The following is a 23,844-nucleotide window of genomic DNA, read 5'->3' on the forward strand; positions in this document are numbered from 1 at the left end:
ATTGGTCTACTTTTAAACTGTTGCTATGGGTTGATTTCCCCCAGTTATTTAAAGGTTTTATATATTGTAGAAATTAAATTTCAATAAAAAATAATTTGTGTTTTGTTGTACACTAAGTAAGATCTTTAGGTTTTTTGCAAAATAAATATGTTGAGAATGGATAATACTCTCCCATGTCTCTTTTTGATAAGGATACATACCATTTACTTATTATATTATAAAAAATATTAACTGTATTCACATACTAAAGGGACAGGACAGGCTACTCCTCCCAAAATGTACCAAAAAAAGTAATACCGTGATATTATACCGTCACCGTTCAAAAGATGAAAAATACTGTGATATTAATTTTAGGTCATATCGCCCACCCCTATGCTCCATACACCTGAATGTTCCGGTGGATCAGAGTTTAATAATGATATAAATGCTGTTCAGTTACATGTACAGACCCATCGTTATGTGTCTCAAGACCTCAATGCATCGTCTCAAGCCACAGTGTTTAATTTGGTTTTGTCTGTGCATGTTTTTTTTTTGACTCTTAATGATTTGGTAACTATTGACTGCCATTATATGACTGACAGACTGCAATGGTTTCAGTTAAAAATCTTTGTTTGTGTTTTACTAAGAAACAAAGTCACCTACATCTTGGATCCCCTCAGAGTAAGCAAATGAACATCAAATTTTCATTTTTTTTTAGTGAACTATTCCTTTAATCTGACATTAATCTGCTTATTTAAATGCTGTCCTTGTGTGTCTTCAATAAAATTTAAATTTGAAAATATTTTAATCTCACTGTGTGCTTTAATCCTTAAAAATTTATTTGTGTGGTGTTGATATTATTTTAGATGGAACCCAGATGATTGCTAGCTTGGCCCCATGCATAAATTGCTGGGGCCAGCATGGAACCCATGGACAATCCCAGTTACAGCCCGTATTTCAGCCCATGTCGTAACCTTGTAGTACCCAAATCTGGGAACAAGATGGGTCTTGCGCATGTTGCCCAGTTGGGTCCCACCTAGTGGCAAGTGCAATCTAATTTGAAATCCATGTGGGCCGTTAACATGGGGCCGTTATGGAACCCGCGGACAATCCCATATAGAGCCCATTTTTCAGCCCATTTAAAACCCACATTGGCCCCACATACAAAACTTAGCTGGGTTAAAGCTGGGACCGATGTGGGTCTTGTGCATGTTGCCCAGTTAGGTCCCACCTAGTGGCAAGTGTAGTCCTATATGAAATCCATGTGGGCAGTTAACATGGGGCCATTATGGAACCCGCGGACAATCCCATATAGAGCCCATTTTTCAGCCCATTTAAGACCCACATTGGCCCTACATACAAAACTTAGCTGGGTTAAAGCTGGGACCGATGTGGGTCTTGTGCATGTTGCCCAGTTAGGTCCCACCTAGTGGCAAGTGTAGTCCTATATGAAATCCATGTGGGCAGTTAACATGGGGCCATTATGGAACCCGCGGACAATCCCATATAGAGCCCATTTTTCAGCCCATTTAAGACCCACATTGGCCCTACATACAAAACTTAGCTGGGTTAAAGCTGGGACCGATGTGGGTCTTGTGCATGTTGCCCAGTTAGGTCCCACCTAGTGGCAAGTGTAGTCCTATATGAAATCCATGTGGGCAGTTAACATGGGGCCATTATGGAACCCGCGGACAATCCCATATAGAGCCCATTTTTCAGCCCATTTAAAACCCACATTGGCCCCACATATAAAACTTAGCTGGTTTAAAGCTGGGACCCATGTGGGTCTTAAGCATGTTGCCCAGTTAGGTCCCACCTAGCGGCAAGTGTAGTCCTATATGAAATCCATGTGGGCAGTTAACATGGGGCCATTATGGAACCCGCGGACAATCCCATATAGAGCCCATTTTTCAGCCCATTTAAGACCCACATTGGCCCTACATACAAAACTTAGCTGGGTTAAAGCTGGGACCGATGTGGGTCTTGTGCATGTTGCCCAGTTAGGTCCCACCTAGTGGCAAGTGTAGTCCTATATGAAATCCATGTGGGCAGTTAACATGGGGCCATTATGGAACCCGCGGACAATCCCATATAGAGCCCATTTTTCAGCCCATTTAAGACCCACATTGGCCCTACATACAAAACTTAGCTGGGTTAAAGCTGGGACCGATGTGGGTCTTGTGCATGTTGCCCAGTTAGGTCCCACCTAGTGGCAAGTGTAGTCCTATATGAAATCCATGTGGGCAGTTAACATGGGGCCATTATGGAACCCGCGGACAATCCCATATAGAGCCCATTTTTCAGCCCATTTAAAACCCACATTGGCCCCACATATAAAACTTAGCTGGTTTAAAGCTGGGACCCATGTGGGTCTTAAGCATGTTGCCCAGTTAGGTCCCACCTAGCGGCAAGTGTAGTCCTATATGAAATCCATGTGGGCAGTTAACATGGGGCCATTATGGAACCCGCGGACAATCCCATATAGAGCCCATTTTTCAGCCCATTTAAAACCCACATTGGCCCCACATATAAAACTTAGCTGGTTTAAAGCTGGGACCCATGTGGGTCTTAAGCATGTTGCCCAGTTAGGTCCCACCTAGCGGCAAGTGTAGTCCTATATGAAATCCATGTGGGCAGTTAACATGGGGCCATTATGGAACCCGCGGACAATCCCATATAGAGCCCATTTTTCAGCCCATTTAAAACCCACATTGGCCCCACATATAAAACTTAGCTGGTTTAAAGCTGGGACCCATGTGGGTCTTAAGCATGTTGCCCAGTTAGGTCCCACCTAGCGGCAATTGTAGTCCTATATGAAATCCATGTGGGCAGTTAACATGGGGCCATTATGGAACCCGCGGACAATCCCATATAGAGCCCATTTTTCAGCCCATTTAAGACCCACATTGGCCCCACATATAAAACTTAGCTGGGTTAAAGCTGGGACCCATGTGGGTCTTGTGCATGTTGCCCAGTTAGGTCCCACCTAGTGGCGAGTGCAATCCTATATGATATCCATGTGGGCAATTAACATAGGGCCATTATGGAACCCGCGGACAATCCTACATGGGGCCCATTTTTCAGCCCATTTCAAACCCACATGGGCCCCACATACAAATGTTGGCTGGGCTCCTCCCACATCAGCAGACCTACCCATTTCTGCTCACATCTTCGAACTTTACTATCCTACGAGATCTACACTCGACTAATCCACGTCTTCAGACCTCTGCACCCTCCAATCCATTAAAAACATGCTGCATCTGCAAAATGGTGCCCTCACATATGTCTCTGAACCCCTAACTGCGCCAAAGCTTGTAGTCCCTCAGAGCCAAAGGGGGATGAGGCTTAGGCATGCATACGATGCACCATGCACAGTGCACTGTGGTGCCAAAACCACCTACAACCCATTCAAACAGGTGGCACAGTAGCCTGGCATACAACAAGATGTGGCAGATTACATAGAAGGATGCCTGATGTGTTGCCAGCTTCAACCAAGAAACCCAAGCCACCGAGCACATTTGGATGTAAAGCCCCATGCTAGCCATCTCCTTCGCACAAGGAACTCAGTGTCGGAAACAAAGAGTGGTATTACGGTTCCGCCATCCTTGACAGAACACTCCCTATCGCCAGTCGGAGAAAGTCCTTACCCCACTGAAAGGAATCCAACAAGCTCTCGCCTGTTGCCCACCAAACCAAAATCGGGCAAAAGCGCAGCAAGGCAGTTCCTCAATAGGTTCGCCAAAAGCAGATGAAGAAACATTGGGATTCCAACTAACAGCAAAAGGGGGAAGACCAAACCCACTGACACAGACCGACAATTCATGACTATGCCTCACACTAACATGATTTCTATCCTTCTAGGTAAACACACAGCTAACCTCCCAAACACAACACAAATCACCTAAACATTCTCCTCTGCCGCACTGCTAGGACCAACCTCCGCCCAGCCGAGAGGAGCTGCTCCACACATGTGACACTTATCCTTACTGTCTAACCTCAGTCAGTGTCATTGTGTCTCTTTGTGTTTTCCTTTTTCTCCCTTTCTCTATGTGTCCCTTCCTTCTAGCCCTCATCAGAAACTAACTTTTCTTTTAAGTCTAGGCCCCCTGAAGATGGGATTGACTCAGTACACCAAATTAGTTGCAAGTCACTGCCAGAAATTTTGTTAACGATTTAAGCAACCCCGCCAAACCATGATCTTCGTGGCTAACTGTCCCGTTGTTAATTTCTATCTCCCGGTAGATGTTATGATTCACCGCCCTGTTTCTCTGCGTAATCAGGATTACCAATAGCTAACCGCAAAGTCTACCTCTAAAGGTGTATGGCCGATTCGACCCTATGATGTTTTCCAGAACAAACTACACCCTATCAGCCCCCAAAACTCTTGGGCCGACACCCGTCAGACACGGGAAGTCCTTGCCCACATGCAGGCAGATGTGAACCACATGCTGCGCTAATTACAGAAAATGATCGTAACCCAGGCTGAATTAAGCGGGTACAACCGGCGTCCCAAACGATTATTGGGCGCCCTGCTGGGGCTGCTGCGGCTGTAGGCACTCTGTTTAACATTCTAAACCTAGCCACTTTAAAACGACATGTAAGCAAAATCCCGGCGGAATCACGATTTAGCACCGTCACAGATCTTGATAATCCCCGCACCCTTTCAAACTAAATTATTAAGTTCATGAACAAACTATTTGCGGTCGTACCAAAACGGTTACGCTCAAACGCAACGCCTAGTTACTCCCATGGACCATGCACTAAGAGAAAGAGACTCCTTAATGGATAACCCGCCTTGAATACGATCCCATGCACTGTCTGACGTAGCACCTGATCGAGCACACGTCTACACCGCCTCGTTGAACTCCCGATACTCCGGTCAATCAAGACCGCCAAATTAACAATAATTCTAACCGATGCGGCCCTACGGTATTGCAAGTGCCTCTAACTGTACCAGGCCAAATAACTAAATCCCTGCACCAGAATTCAGCTAGTGATGGAGATGTTGTTTGTGTCTTGTGTGCGCCTTGTTCTCTCTCTGCCTCTTGTTCCAGTGCCTGCCGATGTTCACACCAGAAACATCGCCAGCCAAAAGGGGGATGTGTAGGAATCTTGGGCGAACAACGTACAAAACAGAAATGGCCATATTCCAAAGAAACAAAAGGACCCTCTTTCTCAGCCACAATAATTATCACATGACGATCACCAGACGCTAATTGTATGGACCGCTTTTTGTCGAGATCTGCGTCTTACGCATCCTGAGAGGAAAAACGCGCTTTGTCTCAGAGCATCCAAGGCACATGATCCGTCCAGCGTGATTCACATGATTTTTCGGAGTTCCTGTCCCCCTCCCCTCTGACATTCCGAATCCAATGCAGTGTCTCAATTGAGTACACTGCAGAGACAATCTTTAAGAAACAATCAGCTTATCAGTGTTACTATTAGAGTAAACAGTATCATATGTTTTCATGTTTTCGTTTATATGCTCGATGTGTTTTATGTGATCATTGGAGTTTAATCTATGCATTATATGCCGTTAGGAAAGGAAGTTGTCAAATGTATTAGCATGCAAGCAATATACCACTATTTGATATGGAGTGAATTATCTTGACGGTTGCAGTTTGTACGAATGAATGAGAAAATTATATTGTGTATACTTTATGCATTGCAATAGTTTATTGAAGTTAATAACAAAAATTGCAGAGGAATCCATATCCTAATAAGTTACGTACCAGAAGGAATTACAGGACAGAAAGGGGGTGGCGTGACCCGCCCCTTTAGCAATGCCATTGGATCCCAGCATCGTGGGACGTGCCCTAGCGGCCCGTTTAAAACTTCATGTTGAACTCAGCGAACTCAGAGCTCCCAGCTCTCGCCTCACGCCTTTCGCCTCTTGTGGTTTGAGTGCTTTTCCATCTGCGCTCGACCACTCGACCAAGCACGCGACGGTGCCATCAAAACTCCACAGAACTGAAGCTTCGTGACTGCCGAACTTTTCCAAGTCTTGCAAACGCTGACTCAAAAGAACTTCCAGCGCCTCAACCTGCGCAACCCGGCAACCGAAGCTCCTCCTGGCAAACAGCCCACTCCTCACGAATGTGTTCCTCAGAAGACGTCATCAAGAAGCAACCTATCAGCAAAGCCGGGGTTCCCTTCTGCTAAAGACAAGCCCGTGGAACTCTGCTGGAACCGAACGCAAGTAACAAGATCTCTCTTTACTTAGCTGAAACTGGTGCAAAATATTCCTTAAGTAGTTAAAAGCTAAGTCTCTGCTTTTGTGATTTTCTAAGGTTGCGATCTAAGAACTAGTAGTAAGAAATACTAGAACTCTGGGATGCTATTCAAAACTCTGTAACTTTTACTCCCTGAATTGTGCGTGTGAATGTGTGTGTGTGTGTGTGTTTATTTGTGTTTTAGTAGAGATTAGTTTTGTGTCTTAGAGTAGTCAATAAATCATTGTTTCATTAAAAGAAGTGTCTTGAATTTTATGTTCACAAAGTTCTATCTGTGTTTAGATCAAGCTACCTCAGCTTTAAAATTTCCTAACGTAATATTTTGGTTTATTTGTGATCTTGGCCAGGATCCTAATATAAACCTTTTTGAGTTGATACAGTATACTGAATTGACGACTTCGCCGGACGAATGGTCAAGAAGTGTAATCTATTAACTCTGAATCAATTTAATCAAGTTCCGAATCTTTCGATTCGATTCATTATTTGAATCATTATACATTTGAGCTAATTAATCCTTACAGGGGCGTTGACATCTCGTTCCCCATAGTGTTTCTGACGCGGCTCGGGTTACGTATGTAACCTTAGTTCCCTGAGGGAACGAGACGCCGCGTCACGGACCATAATTCCCGCACCCTGTGGCGCTCGCTTCATTCCTAAGAGCTGCCGCCGGCTTCAAACGCACGTGCTTTATACTTCCTGGTCGCTGACGTCACCGCGCCTGTGACGTCACTCCCATCGTACGATTGGTTGTTAGACAATGGCTCAGAATGCTGCCCGCCAATGGCGTTCCCCATAGCATTTCTGACGCGGCGTCTCGTTCTCTCAGGGAACTAAGGTTACATACGTAACCCGAGACGTTTTGTGAGAATCATCCTCAAACTTAAAAATAATAATAGACCTAAATAAATAAAAATTAAAATACTACTACTACTACTACTAATAATAATAATAATAAATAATAAATAATAATAATAAATAATAACTGGTTCAAATAAAACATCAAAAGCAACTGGTTTTAGTGATTAAATCTGTGAAAACACAATGTAGTATAAACAATAAAACTAATACTTATGCACTATAAAAATGCCTGCAGAGGGCAGCAATTTAATTGAATCCTAGTTTAGCATTATTATTATGATGATTTTTAAATGGGTTTAATATATCATGCAGCCTTGGAAAACGGTCTGATAATGCGTTTCATGGATTCTCGTATTTTGCCAGTTACTGGACATGGACAAATTGCAGTCGAGGATTTTTTTTTAAATCGAGTACTGAAATTGAATCAAGTAATCGTGACAGCCCTATGCCCTACCTTGAAAATTTTCCACCAGCTGCCACTGCAATCAACTGTGCCATGTGAATAATTATTGATTTACAAATCAGACTGCACCATCTAGAGTTTCATGACAGAATTTAGGATTTATTCTCATTATTGGTAAATAATGACTAAAAGGGATAGTTCAACCAAAAATGAAAGTTCTATCATCATTTAACATAATTTAAAACAAAAGAAGATATTTTGAAGAAGAAGGGTAACCAAACAGTTGCTGGTATCCACAGTGTGTGGATAAAAAATGAATCCAGTAAGTATTACCCCTTTAAAAAAATAATATATTTCCCTTCTTCATGCTAAAACATAATCTGGATTGCCAGTCTTTGTTACACAGAGGTCCCCTGACCTTAATCCACATGCTTCTGACATAACGTTTCTGATATAAATCTAAACAAAACACTAATCAGGGTTGAATCTTCTTGACATGTCTGGTTTAAAAAAAAGAGAGAGAAAACTCAGCAAATTTTTAATTTGTTTGTGCTAATGTACTTAATAAACTTAAAAACAAGGCAAGAGCAAGAAACAGAAAGAGGAAGGTTAATAAGCACTCCGAAGACAAGTAAGGGGGAGGTGAGAAAGATTCATGAAAAGAAGCCAAACATGGAAACGTGTATATTTGAGAGAGGGAGAGAGAGGGAACAGATGGTGCTGATGAAAACTACATGGGAAGCATAACCTTACATGGCACTGAATGACCATGTTGATGGCCTTCTATGAGTATTAGTGATGCAAAGTCTGATTCATTTCTGCCAACCATTTTTTTAACAGTTTGGCTTGTTGAACCGGTTCAAAAAGCTGATTCATTGGTTCCTGACACAGTCAAACAATAATTGTCACTACGCTTCTCTTTTCTAACAACTCAGTGTCATGTTGTATCAACAAAACATTCAAATAAAGTAATTTGTGTCAACACATATCAAAACATTCAAATAAAAAGTTATTGTGTATGCATTGCCTTTCATTCACTTAAGCAAATGGTGTTTGTGGTCACAGATTCATTCGCAGATCCTTTATGTCAGATACCACCAATATTGACTAGCCTAAAACTTGGATAAGATTCCTAAACGTTTTGCACCTACAGCACACATTACAGACATTGATGCACAAACACGGATATGTCCTACAAAGACGCAAAAACCATTACATGCACCGACAGCGTGAGACTATTTAGTATCGCATCGCATGTCGTCCATGAGAAGAGAAAGGGGTGGTTATTGCTGGTTACTGTATGATGACTGAAATCGCGAAATGGTCTTAAACCAGTAGTAAATAAACTACAGAACGTTATGTTGTCTAATACACGCATGAATTTTATTTATTCTGACAGCGGTGCACAGTGGCGGACTGGGACTAAAAAACAGCCCTGGACTTTGACTCGGCTCAGCCCACAACAACAGATGTGTGTGAAAGCTAATCAGCAACAGACACGGGCCTCAAAATACTTAAATCTTAACCCATGATGTTTTTACCTTCCAAATTATAGCATTATCTCTGATGTTGACTAAAAGATGTGTTAAAAGCATAGTGTAGAATACTCACAGAAATAAACAGCTCTCTTTTAATGTCTCTCTGCTGAAAAATATGCAGGTAAAAAATTGAATTGAATTGAATTGAATATACTTTATTAATCCCTTGGGAAGATCCCTCAGGGAAATTCAGGTACCAGCAGCAGTACGCACCGACACTAAGAACAAAATTAAATAAAAAAAATAAATAAATAAAAAATAAAATAAAATAACAAACTAAGAAAAAATTATGTACAGACATTGCACACCAGCATAGATGGTACAGATGAGTATTGTACATATAAATTATAAATTATTACACGTGTGTTGTTTCAGGCGAGCTGTAGTTCTCCCCCTTCTCATTTATTCTCCCCCTCCTGCCAAAAGCAGAGTTGTAAAGTTTGATGGCTCGGGGGACAAATGAGTCTCTAAGTCTATTAGTCCTGCTCTTGGGGACGAGCAACCTGTTACTGGTCAGACTTCTCTGAGCACTGATGACAGTATGCAGGGGATGACTGGCATCGTCCACGATAGCCAGAAGTTTTTTTAGTGTTCTCTTCTCTGCCACTGTCACCAGGGAGTCCAGCTTCATGCCAACCACAGAGCCGGCCCGCCTGATAAGTTTGTCCAGCCTATTAGCACACCTTTTATTTATGTTACCCCCCCAGCAAACCACAGCATAAAAAATTATACTAGCCACCACAGACTGGTAGAACATCCACAGGAATTTCCTGCAGATGTTAAAAGCTCCCAGTCTTCACAGAAAGTACAGACGGCTCTGGCCCTTCTTGTACAGGTAATCTATACAGCATGTCCAGTCCAGCTTGTTATCCAACCACAACCCAAGGTACTTGTAGTTGCATACAATCTCCACCTCACCGTCCCTGATGGTCACTGGGTGTGGTTGTGAGCTGGACTTCCTGAAGTCGATGACCAGCTCCTTAGTCTTTGAGATGTTAAGCTGGAGATGATTCATTTGACTCCAGGAGACAAAGTCACTGACTAAATTCCTGTACTCATCCTCTCCATCATCCTTAATACACCCCACAATGGCTGTGTCATCTGCAAACTTCTGGATATGACACAGTTCTGAATTTTAGCAGAAGTCTGAGGCATAAAGGGTGAAGAGGAGAGGGGCCAGCACCGTCCCCTGAGGAGCTCCGATGCTGCTGATAACAGTGTCTGATGTGATGTCCCTTAGTCTGACATACTGCGGTCTCTCCGTGAGGTAGTCAGCAATCCAGGACACCAAGTAATGGTCCACTAGCATCACCCTCAGTTTGTCCAATAACAACAGGGGCTGTTATTCAGCCTGTTTGCTTCCTCCACTGTCCCCACTGCTGTTGTAACTTTTGGTCTGAAGCCTGTGATGGTGTTAACACCCTCCCAAACCTCCTTCACGCGACTCTCACTCAGCTTCTTCTCCACCTTATTCCTGTAGGTGTCCTTTGCCTCTTTCAGACATTGTTTCACCTCTCGCTGTGCTGATTGAATAGCCTCTCTATCTTTGTTCATGAAGGCCGCCTTCTTCCTATTGAGAGCCACTTTAACATCTTGTGTTACCCAAGGTTTGTTATTTGGGTAACAATGGACAGACTTATTGGGGGAGACAACATCCAGGCAGAAATTAAGATAGTCAGTCAGGCAGTGAGTCTGCTCCTCTATATCCTCACCATGTGTTTTCAGCAATACATCCCAGTCAGTGATGTCAAAGCAGTCCCTCAGAGCGTCCTCTACCTCAGGTGACCACTTCCTGATTAAGTGTGTAGTTTTAGACATCCTTTTGACCAAAGGGATGTACTGTGGCTGCAAGTGAACCAGGTTGTGGTCAGACTTTCCAAGTGGGGGGAGGGGGATAGCTCTGTAGGCATCCTTCACGTTGGCATACAGCAGATCTATTATTCTATTATGCCTTGTGGGACAGTCTACAGCCTGGTAAAAGGAGGCCAAAGTAGAGTCCAGGGAAAGATGATTAAAGTCCCCAGATATAACCATAAACGCCTCAGGGTGCTTTGTCTGCAACCTTGCTGTTACTGTGTGTATCTTCTCACAGGCAGCTGGTGCATCCGCGCTCAGAGGAACATAAACACAGAGCACGATCACGTGACTTAGCTCCCTCGGCAAGTAATACGGCCGCAGGCTAACAGCTAACAGTTCCAAGTCCTTACAACACAGTACCTTTTTCACTGAGACATGGCCTGGGCAACACCAACGTTCGTTCACATATATGATGAGCCCCCTGCCTCTGCTCTTCCCACACACGTTCATGTCTCTGTCGGCTCTCACAGCAGTAAAACCGGTAGATCAACGTTAGCATCCGGTATCGCATCAGTTAGCCACATCTCTGTAAATAAGTATAAACTGCACTCACGGTAACTCCGCTGATTGTTCAGCGCAAACAGCTCGTCCATCTTATTCGGTAGTGAATTGACATTCCCCATTATTACCGAGGGGATGGCTGGCTTAAAACGTCTACGTGCAGCTTTTACTTTCGCTCCTGCCTTGCAGCCTCTGAACTTCCTCCTCAGCTCTGCCGGGATATTGTGCTGCATTCCAACGTTAGTTCTTAGTGCAAAAAGCTCTTTTCTTGAATAAAGACGACTGTCACATGGTGGTGGCATGTTAAAGTTAAAATATATCCACAAAAAAAAACGGGGTTTATGTATTACGTCTATTACGTTTATGTATCTATTCCATGCAATCTTAAACAATATTTATTACTTACTAATCTCTTAATTAATTTGTGCAAAAAAAAAAAAAAAAAATGACACTGCAAAAACTGTTCATCTAACCAAGTCAAAAAATCTTGTTTCCAGCTAAAAAGTATTTTTGATCTTGTTTTGAGACTTATATACTAAGCAAGAGCAGAAGATGTTATATTATTAATCTTATTTTGAGTATATTTGTCTTATTTTGAGAATTCTTAGCAAGTGTGATTTGTCTTAATACATTGGCAGATTATTTCACTTAATTTAAGAAGCTTTCGACTAACCTAACCCTTAAAATACTTGATTTTAGTCGAAAACTTCTTAAATTAAGTGAAATAATCTGCCAATGAAACAAGACAAATCACACTTGGTAAGAATTCTAAAAAATAAGGCATATATACTCAATATAAGATTAATAATCTAACACCTTCTACTCTTGCTTAGTATATAAGTAACAAGATTAAAAATACTTTTTAGCTGGAAACAAGATTTTTTGACTTGATTAGATGGAGTTTTTGCAGTGTGCACAAAAACGGTTTAATTACTTATTAAATATTTCTTCTGCCTTCAGTGTTAATGCTGCGGCATGTTTATATCGTGTCCCCCCCCCCCCTCACCTTCTCAGCCCCACCCTTTTCTTTCCTTTTTTTCGTATTACCAACACCTGCAGTATCCATGTTCTTTCTCCCATCTGCACTTCACTTGTAAACGGTTGAGTGACATGCATTGATGAGTGAGCATCTATGGGCTTGTAGGCGCATTGTTGCCACCATCTCGGTCTTGACATGGAACAACAGTAAATTATAAGCAAGAAAAAAAAAACGTGACGGCTGCACAGAGGCCGACGGCCGTCCTGCTGCAGTGGCCATTCTGGTATTTTCCAGAAAGTCCAGACGGCCAGTCCGCCACTGGCGGTGCATGAGCTCATTAGCCAGGTTTCAAAGTCCAAAGTGCGAGACAAACCTGCGTGATGAGAATCATTCATAAATCTCCTGCTGTCAGCAAAAAGTAGTACTGAGGTCTACTAACTTATTAATTTTAAGTTAAATTGTGGTTTGTTGGTAGGCTATAATGTCTACTAGAATGTTAAAAATGTTCAGTGTTAAATAAATATTTTTAAATTGTTGTTTTGTAATTGATTTTTTTCCTGTAAAAAGCAAGACAAAACTGTAAAAAAGCAAATATTGGCTAATTTATGCAATGGTGAAAAAAAATACACGGGGAAAAAAACACAAAAAACGTGTTTGGTAATTGGCCTTCGGCACAGTGTGTAATTTTGTTTGGCTTCGGCCAAGAATTTAAATTTTGGAGCATCCCTACAATAAACTGTAGTAAAACATTTTATTCATCTCTCGACAGAAAGGTTTTTGCAGGATTCAATAAAATGTTAATTTATATAGTATATTTCCAGTACGTGCCTCGGGCTTGCCCAGTATCGTAAAAAAAAGGCATCTGAATCCTCGTTCTGTAATCCGCAGCAAACTTCGACAGTTTAACCGGCTCATTCGGTTCTTTTTGAGTCCTTGGTAGCTCTCTGCAAACTTCAACAGTTGGTCAAACCGGCTCATTTGGTTCTTCTTGAGTCGGATGTGATACTTCGGCTGTGCGTCCTGCATCATCAACCCAGAACTAAATTTTGATTTAGTTTGAAATGACACAGGCTTCTCCCAAAAGATAATAAGACGATGTACAAGAGGCATCATTGTGGACATTTTTTTTTCTCAGCTTTTATTTACATTTGAACAAAAAGTGGCATGTGCAAAATTATTTATACCCTTTGCAAACTGTCACAGTCTATGGGAAAATCCTAAATTCTATACCATTCCAATGTAGTGGAACGAGCATTCCAGGGCCCCAGTTTATGGCAAGGGCCCCTCCCTGACCACAATAGTGGACAAAGGTTTGCTACATTTTGATTGGATCTTGGTGGACTAACATAAGCAAACTGTCCAACACCATCAGATAAGGATGCCAGGACAACTGCCAGACACCTCTTAGAGGGCAAGAAGAGACCTTTGGTACAAAAAACTCGGGAAGGACGGAACTTCCTATTGGCCAAGACACAGTTTCTGCCCTTCACCCACCTTAAGACTGTTCACTAAGGTTTGGTCCTGTGATGGCCATAAAAATTCCTTAGGATCTCCAGACGCAGCACGCAGTGGGGGAAACAAAGAGAGATCACAAAGATCCATCCAAATCCATTCATAACTATGTTTTCAAACCTTGAACTGATGCGAACCATAACACACACATCTTATACTTATTCAGAGAAATAAGTAGTCTCACTGACAGCGATGTGTAGTGCAACATCTTACACAAACTCAGCTGTTAATGGACAAATGAATGCATGCATGACAGTTCAATCTTTTCCCATCATGTTTGGACTTAATGTGTTCATTACATGACCAAATGTTTTCTGATTGTGTTTTGGAAAATGAGAAATGCACCAGTAAAACATTATTGACACCTTTTTTAACTTTGTGTTTGGACTATGCAAATGACTTCCACAAGAGGAAAGAAGGGTGGGCTACCCCATGTCCCCCCCGCTCTGATGGAACCAGCCAATCACAGCATGGAAATGGAGAAGCACCAAGTTGCAATCTCCTCCTCATCGAAAAGTTATAAAGGTACCTCTCCAAAAGACACTCCTTGTTCTGAGTCTGAGGCCCGGCAGGGTAAGACGTTAACAGATCAAACTTCGTTCTGAGTCTGAGTCCCGTAGGGGAAGGGACACTAACAGAGCAACTAAGTTCTGAGTCTGAGTCCCGTAGGGGAAGGGACACTAACAGAGCAACTAAGTTCTGAGTCTGAGTCCCGTAGGGGAAGGGACACTAACAGAGCAACTAATTTCTGAGTCTGAGTCCCGTAGGGGAAGGGACACTAACAGAGCAACAAAGTTCTGAGTCTGAGGCCCAGCAGGGTGAGACACTAACAGAGCACTAACAAAGTACTGAGTCTGAGTCCCGTCGGGGAAAGACATAACAGTTACACCAGTACTGAGTCTGACCTGCAAGGGTGAGACAATAACAGACACAACCATTCTGAGCCTACTGTCCAGAGAGACAGAAACAGACGCTCCACGCTTCAAGTCTCCAGCTTTGAGGCAGCAGCAGATATGACCACGTTCTGTCTGTGAAGAAAGAGATATTTTCCACGTTCAGAGTCTTCGTCCAGCGAGGCAACAACAGATGCAGCACGTCCTAATTCTCCATCCGAGAGAGACAAAGCAGATTGAACAAGTTCTGAGTCTCTAGCCCAGAGAGGCAGAAGACCAACAGACATTTGCAACAAGGTTGAGCTCCAGCAAGCAAACCTTCACTTCAGGTACCTTTGCTTGCGTGTTCCAAGCTAAGGGCCTTCAGCACCTACACCAGGGCCACATCTGCGTGTTCCAGATCTTAGGACCCTTTGGTGCTCCAGGAGAACAGCATCCTACAGCGCTTCATGCTCAAGGCTGTCGAAACGGATTCCTGCTCCTTTTCCCACTGACTGCCCCCAGCACAACCAGTGGAAGAATTCACCGCTACCGGACTGCTCAATCAACCACAGAGAACGTAAATATCACTTCCAATCCTCTTCCAGAGACCTTGGCATTGTTGTGTACTATCAGTATATGATTTTTCTAATTTACATTAGATATTGTATAGCTGATTGCAGTTGATAACAAATAATAGCTCATTTATTTGTTTGATGCATAATAAGGTTCTTCACCTTATTTGTTTCAGAGTAGCAACAGTTTATCTTTCCATAAGATAACATAGCTATGACATAGCAACACCCAACTGAATCACATTTTATGCATCTTATGCACTTTATTCCTTTTGCATTTATTGTATTCATTTAATAGTTGATTACTCTTGTCTATCATTTGTTAATAAATTTATTTTATTACACTTGTGTCTTCCTTGTGTTGATAATACAGTGAGAGGTTCTACAAGCTAGATATCCCACCAATCTTTCTTATGTGATGTACTCATAACCGCACATTAAGTGACATGTGATCCAAGAATCATAACGTCATCGGTGATACGAGTACCCATCACTACACTATTTCGCCTTCCTAGTGGGCGAAAGCAGAACTCACTACATAATTGGCATCCCTGTGTGGGCCAAGTTAAAATGAGATGAGTCTCCTGTAAAATTCACTACACCAAATAGTCCAAGCTGTTCTAAAGCATCCTAATTACACTGATTCATTGGGAACAGCTGTTTTAATCAACTCAACAGGCGAAAAACAAGCTCTCTGCTGTTGGTTTGTGGACAGTTATTGCTAAGACAAAGGAGCTCACTGAGGACCTGTGGCTGCGCATTGTGGCTGCTCACAAGTCAGGAAAGGGCTATAATACTATATCTAAATGTTTTGAAGTTCCAGTGGCTACAGTGCAAAGTATTATTAAAAAATACAAGACGTTCCGCACTGTGAAAAATCTCAGAGGACGTGGTCGGAAGCCAAAAGTTACACCTGTGCTGGCCAGGAGGATAGTGAGAGAGGTAAAAAAAAAAGAATCCAAGGATCACCACCAAGGCCATTCTGATGAATCTGGGCTCTGCTGGTGGCAACATCTCAAGGCAAACAGTCCAACGGACACCGCACACCGCTGGGTTACTCAGACGCAGACCAAGGAGGACACCACTTATCCAAATAAGGCACACAAAAGCCCGCTTGGCCTTTGCAAATGCTCATCTGGAAAAATAAGACGACTTCTGGTCTTCTGTTTTATGGTCAGATGAAACAAAAATTTAATTGTTTGGCCACAATGATGTAGCCTTTATTTGGCGTAAAAAAGAAGCCTTCATCCCTAAGAACACCGTCCCCACTGTCAAACATGGCGGTGGGAACCTAATGTTTTGGGGGTGTTTTTCCAGGCTTCCTGCAGATATGAACAAGTGAAATTCAAGACTTTTTAAGACCTTTTTAATACCACCTTATATGAAATTTAAGACCTAAACCTGTAATGGAAATAGATATTATATTACATGCATACATGTAATATTTAATGTGTTTAATGTAAAAAGTAAACAAAATTTCATGGCTGTCATACATTAAATTTATTACTACGATATACAGTGAACTTTTCATATCAGCAGATACTATTCCACACAAAATATCTCCATAAAAGTACCACTAGAAATAAACTACCAGCAGGTGGCGGTAAGTCACTTCATTAACGAGTTATTTCAACTGATTCAAGCAAAACGCTGAATCATAGCAAAACGTTGCTAGGAGAATGCTTCTGCTGCGATCCTTGTTTAGAACTATTTTCGTTGGTGAAACAGAACAAAACAGTGAAAATATTTTGTCTAATATGTAAGTAACTACTTGACTAACTACTTGTTTATTGAGCTAAAATCAATGTAACATTTGTAATTGTGAGAATTTTCAGCAAAAAGCTCACTTGGTATATTACTGAACTATATCATGTTATAAATAAACTATACATTTAAAATTTTTATGTCAGTGTGTTTCTTTAGAGTGCTGTTACATTCATTTGTTTTAAAGTATGTCACAAATAGACCAGAACTACACTAACCATTATCAATTTCTGTTTACGTTGAATGTATTAAAATAGGAATCTTTCTTGCCTTTTGATGCTTCGCTAGTTGTTTTTGTCACTTCAGTTTTAATCAGGCGGTTTGTTCGGTCCGGCAAGTAAAAAAAAAAAAAAAACCTTTTTAAAAGTATCTTGAAGGCTGGCGGTCAGCTAGCTCGACCTATATTTATTATTATTATTATTGAGAACATTACATACAGAAAAAGGTAGCTTGACCTGTATTCTGCTACTGCGACTCTGTCTGAAGACGCAGTAACTTCCACAGAGGGAGAAAAAAAAATCTACAGTTGTTAGCAACTGGCCTTAGCCAAGCCCTATATTCAGTTTTTTTTCAAGCTAAGTATCGTTAAACTTGCACTTCCCCATAGCTAAAAAGTTAAATCCATTTTACTTCTGCGGTACAATCCGAGAGAGACTCTAACAGAAAGCTGATTGGCTATTGCATGTTGGTCTCATTTGTAGTTTAAATACAGCAAATTATATTTGGAATAGTGAACTACAACTACAACACCACGGAAATTATGTTTTATTAACAAAGTTCGGGAGGAACACGTCAGATACTTAGCCTAATTAACACAACTGGAACACACTCAAGTTAATCTACATCAGGTATAAATACAGCTGACTTACCTCTACCCATTTGACGGTTTATCAGCATCTGGTTCGCCTGTCCGCTACTATGTCACAAAGACAAACTTCCACGTGAGAAGACGATTCAGACTCTCCTCCGGCCGGCCCCAGGACCGTGCCTTCCCCGCATTTCGCTCCTATTGAGCCCCAGGTCTCATCTCGCGGCCGCCGCTTGTTCCGAACCGCCTCGCATCGCCCACGATGCCTCGGCCTGCCCTCGCCTCCTCAGGCGAGAACACCAGCCAACTCCCCAGCATCATCCGCTCGGTCAGGCAACCAATTCCGCCCATAGAGAAACGGACTATGGCGAGTATGAAACTAGCGCTGGCAAAATCCAATGTCCAGCCTTCACGCAAGTTAAACAAAGCAGAATTATTTATCTTGTACAAAAATCTGCAACTAACTAACCTCTCCCCCTCTAACCCCAAAGCCGAAGAAAAGGAAACACAAACCTCCGTCCGCGCCGGCGCCAACGTCTTTCTCATGTGAGGCCTCTCACAGGGCTGGGAATCGATTCCAAAAGAGTCGATTCTGAAGCATTGGGAATCGAGAGTCGGTTACAAAGTTTGGAATCGATACCATCAAGGAGAATTGACTCCTTATTCAGAGCAGTGTTCAGTTCAACAACTTATACAAAGATGCCTGTCAAACGAAAGGCTGCATCCCATGAAGTCTACATATCTCAGCTGCTAGTCATCAAATGTTGCCGAAAGTTGCCGATTCATTAAAATAACTGAATGAAACGATCATTACTGAGCTCGTCTGAAGCACCAATTAATTCGGCTCTCGCTCGCTAATAATTATTAGAAATCTGATAGATCATTTTAATAAACTAGTTAAAAAAACTATAAATTATTTTACGTCACTCATGTTGTCCACAAATTTGAGCGCTGCACGACGGGATAGACGTGAATGACGTCATCTTATTTACACCGATTTACACCCTATATAAATGCTATCTTTAACCTTTATCAGCCAATGATAATTCTGAAAGAAAATGCGGAGAGCACAAATAAGTGGTCTAGAGCGCACCTGATTGACACAAGCTAATCCACAAGCTCTAATATTAGTGTCGTTGTTAAAGTTCTGTTTATTTCGTTTCAGTGTATTGTTTGCTAATTTTGTGCAACGCATACTGTTAAAGTAAACATCATTCAGGTGAACTGTGGACATTAGACACTTTGTGACTTGGTTTAGTATTGCAATAAATGCATGTCCACTGCTGAGCCCCGGGTTATGGCTAATTCCATGGGCAATGCAGACAAATTACAATTTAAAATCTGCCAGAGCTACAGAAATATTGTACATTTTCATATTTTTTACAATGAAGCTCTCACATTATGAGAAGGCTACTTTCTGCGACTTCAATATCCTGGAGTCATTGAAAAAATTGTCTTCCTCCAATTTAAATGGCAAGAATTGAAAATCGATTCAGAACCAGGAATTGGAATTGAGTCCAAAAATGTCGGAATCAAACAACCCTACACAGAACAATGGCCGCAGCCCAGCCCTCCACCGCGGCATCTCCTCAAGCAATGCCTAGGCCCACAGCCCAAGCAAGCGTTTGGCTGCTTCCTCTGCCAATCTCAGCCCTGACCACCAGTCTCATTTCACTCAGAGTTTACAGTCTAAGCAAGTGCTTGGCCACCAGACCCAGGTCCGCCACCTGCCCAGCCCAGCCCCGCCTCCCGTCCCCGTCAGCTCGGGGCTCACTGCTAAAGCGAGAGCTTGGCCGCACTTGCCGCCTCACAAAGCACCGCCTCCAGCCCCTGTCAGGTGAGTGCTCGACCGCACTTGCCGTCACACACAGCCCCGCCTCCCGCTCCTATCAACTCAGAGCTCGCAGCTCAAGTGAGCACTGGCCACCTCCTGCCCCCGTCAGCTCGGGGCTCGCGGCCCAAGAGAGGGATTGGCCGCACTGGCCGCCATATGCAGCCCCGCCGCCAGCTTCCTTCAGCTCCCTCCTCCAAGAAAAACTACAAAACTCACTCTTCACTGCAACAACAATGACCGGTTCCCCAAATGCCATCGCCCAGGAGCCTCCCCAGGTGGCCCACAACATCCGAGCAAGTACCCAGCAATCGATAATGGTAGAATTCCTTCCTAATTAAACAAAGCAAGACAAGCCATCTACATCTCCAACCTCCCTTGTCCAATCCAACCCTATCAGTCCGTCCAACCCTACCAGTCCATCCGTGAGTTCCTCCGCCTCAGAAATACTCAGGCTAAATCCCCCCTCAAACCCTCATTCTTAGACGAAGCCAAAAGACCCGCCAATCGCTTCTGGTTCCAAAAACATCTCAAATCCGTCCTGCAATCATCGGGCATCCCAGCAGAAAATTTCTCAAGCCACTCTTTTCGCATTGGGGCAGCAACATCAGCAGCCCAGAAAGGCCTCTCCAAACAGCAGATCCAAACCCTAGGAAGATGGTCATCAGAAGCCTTTTAGAACTACATCAGAACTAACCAGTCACATATCAAAGAAGCCCACCAAACTCTCATCGGCCGATAAGCCATCCAAAGTAACTCCAGGTCTCCCTATCCCCCCCACCCCGCCTGGTACAATGCTAGGAGTCTTGATCTTCCATCTTTGCCATGAGAGCCCTCCCAGGCGGGTTTTCTCCCTCCCGGCCCGGCGGGCCAAACTCTACGCCTTCTCCCTGCCTGGTGCAACGCTAGGAGTCTCGATCTCCCATTGTTGCCATGAGAGCCCTCCCAGGCGGGTTTTCTTTTCTAGCCCTCCCCCCTGCCTGGTGCAACGCTAGGAGTCTCGATCTCCCAATGTTGACATGAGAGCCCTCCCAGCCAGGTTCTTTCATTTTCCCTTTCTGCCCGGCGAGACTCAACCGTCCGATGCCACAAGTCTCGACCTCCCGCCAAACACTATCCGAGCCCCTTTAGGCCAGACTTCACATCTTTTCCACCTGGCGAGGCTTACCCATTCGAGGTTCTGAGTCCTGATCTCCCCTCGGATGCCCTCCCAGTCGGGTTTCCTTTCTCTCTCCCGGGCCGGCGAGGCTTACCCGTCCGATGCCGTGAGCCTTGGTCTCCCATTGGATGTTGCGAGAGTCCCCCTCACCAGGCGTCCCAAACTCTTTTTACCTGCCAAACTGAGAAGACCCACTCGTCTGATGTTCTGAGTCTTCATCTCCCGTCGGAGGCTTCATGGGTCCTCTCGGTCAGCCATTTGCCACTAACCAACAGGGGCCGGTCGACCAGTAGGGCCCACATGCCAACATCGTAAGCTGCTCCGGCCAAGGCAACTCGGGTTCTCCTGGTCAGGCCCCAACCACGCTGCTCCTCCATTGGCCGGTAGGGCTCACCCATTCCAATGCTGTGTGCTCCCGTTGAATATCGGTTTGAGCCCTTCCGACTGGGCGCCCCAAATCTCACAAATCCATACCAGCAGCCGGCAGGGCCTACCGACCTGATACCAAAAAACCATGGAAGTTGTTGTCTACATCTCCACAGCCGATGCAGTCCTACAGAAATAGGACCGCAATAACACGGTCAGTTACACTAGTTAAGATTGCTTATTTGACATTTGAGATAATGTAAGTACACAAGTCAGAAAAATATATAACACTGTTCTAGTGGTTTTTTGATATTTTAAAGGTGCCATAGAATTGTATGGGATGTATACATGTATAGAATGTATGGCACCTTTAACACGCGCATGCGTAATGCGTGCCGAGCAAGCATGTTGGAAGTAGGGTGCTTATTTTTTTTATTATAAAATAAAACTGCACAATAATTGTGGTTGGGTACAATGACCATGGTTTTCAACTGTCACCGATCGTGCCTCTGTGGCCCTCTCCGAACGATCTCAGCGGGAACCATCGCCCGAGTTTTAGTTCCTACCCGGACTCTTTTAACTCACGTACCTCAGACAGTTCCGCCACAGCTGTTTGACATTACACGCTTGATTATGTCGCCTATTTTAGGCGCAAACTTTCCTGCAGTCATCGCGAAGTCTAATCGTTCTTTATGGAGGTATTTCTGAGCGTTTTCTACTGTGTTGGATTTCCTGTGTATGACCCCGGACTGTTTACTACGTTTCTGATTACTGCTGCCTGCCTTTGTGACCGTTGCTTGTGTGTTGGTTTACCCATTGGATTGTCTACTTTGCTCCCGTTTACTGGTGATTACCCTTGCTTGTCAACTACTCTTAATAAAGCCTTGCAAATGGATCCGAACGTCTCTGACCCACTGTTACATCAACCCCTGCCCCGTGACATTTATAAATAGAACAGCTTCGCTACTAAAATCTACATTATTTTTCTCAGCAATGATGAGCAGTTTTTGTAAATAAACCAACAAGCTTCACTTGTTCACTTGTGTTTTCTCTCTCTCTCCCTCCCTCTCATTAATTCCTTCAAAAGATCGGATCTAAGACTTACAGTGTAAATGCAGCCTTAGGTGCCACTGGACGCGTTCTTCGTTATGGATTAAAAGAGAAGAATAAAATATAATAAGCATAGAATTGCACCATCTGTTTGCTTACACGAATCAATCAGAGAGAAAGATCTTGTGGCAGACAAAAGAAAAGATGCGCGCTCTATTGCGGATTAAAAGATAAGAATAAAATAAAATATAACAAGTGTAGATTTGCACTGTCTGTTTGTTCACATGCATCAGTTGGAGTGTGAACAGTGAGAGATCTAAGGGCAGGTAAGAATCGTTTGATTAATGGTGAATATTGACCTATTGTGCGTACCATTGTGGCTCCTGCTGTTAGCAAGGGATAGTCACTGCATTTGGGGAAAAATGGTGGAATTATTTATTGTATAAGGTGCCAAGAATATAAGGAGATTGCACCAGGTTGCACTGTCTGTTCGATTTATGCATGTATCGAATTGGAAGCTGCCTTTAGAGGAGGCTTTAACGATTATCCCATTGTTTAAAGCAATCTGCACAATTCTGACACCATTTTCCAATACAAACACACCTAATGGTATAGTCCCACCCATCAGAAATTCAAATGCTAAAATAATTGCATTCACAGTTTTACGAAATTTACAAATGGCCGTGCCAGCTCTTACAGGAAAAATAAGGTGGATTGAAAAATGCACATTCATTCAGTTCGATGAATAATTCACTGAAAACCCAACGTGAGTCTCCATTCTTTCTGCCATCTCTGATGTAATCAACCTGGTTTTCTTTATATTAACACTGTTTTGGACTGACTGTTTTAATGCATTCATTAACTGGATCATTGGACAGATCTGATTGCAAACAGAGCAGCAATATTGGGTAAAAGGTTTAGAATAGAAATTGTGCTTCAGTAATTTTGAGTTAATTGCGTTAAATTATTTTATCAGATTAGCGTGTTAACATTGACAGCCCTATACAGAACCTATACAAGCTATAAATTCACACTACAATTTACAAGGAAAAAGTCTGTTAAGGGGTGATGTCACAAAGAAGATGACAATCATTCAGTTTCAATAATTCACTATTAATCTCAGATTTTTTTGTTAAAACGTTAATTTCAAACATTCAGTACCAAACTGAGCTGAATAACAGCACAATGTTGTATGGATCAGGGCTCTACCAAAATCTGTTATGTTGACTGAATTAATCATTTACTTGTTTGTTTTTGTTAGGCTTGGAATGTAAATAATGAGTTTGTGATCCATGGCCATTTTCCCACTGGATGAATGTGAATGTGAGCCAAAAGTGGAAAAAGAGAACAGAACAGAGAATAAAAAAAGGATGTAGAAGAGGAGGAGGAGAAAAAGTGGCAAGGGATCATGAATAAACACTTACATGACTCTGCATCTTGCTCTGCTGCTTTAGTCGAAGGTTCTCTGGTGTATCGGCCACAATGGTGAAGGATGTTTTGGGATAGTGTCTAAAAACACACAGGCATTAGTAACATTTATTTTAGATAACATGCACTTA

The 23,844-nt window shown here is 42.9% G+C and overlaps 1 protein-coding gene across 1 annotated transcript in view; it reads right to left on the bottom strand.

Moving 5' to 3' along the window:
- Positions 1–23,844, bottom strand: part of LOC141297672 (LIM and SH3 domain protein 1-like) — a 311,981-nt gene that overhangs the window by 244,010 nt on the left and 44,127 nt on the right. The window contains exon 3 of the mRNA XM_073828108.1: positions 23,710–23,794. Coding sequence (XP_073684209.1) covers positions 23,710–23,794 — 85 coding nt within the window. The remainder of the gene's footprint in view (positions 1–23,709; positions 23,795–23,844) is intronic.

This window comes from Garra rufa, chromosome 22 (genome assembly GCF_049309525.1).
Source record: "Garra rufa chromosome 22, GarRuf1.0, whole genome shotgun sequence".
In the NCBI taxonomy this organism is placed as follows: domain Eukaryota; kingdom Metazoa; phylum Chordata; class Actinopteri; order Cypriniformes; family Cyprinidae; genus Garra; species Garra rufa.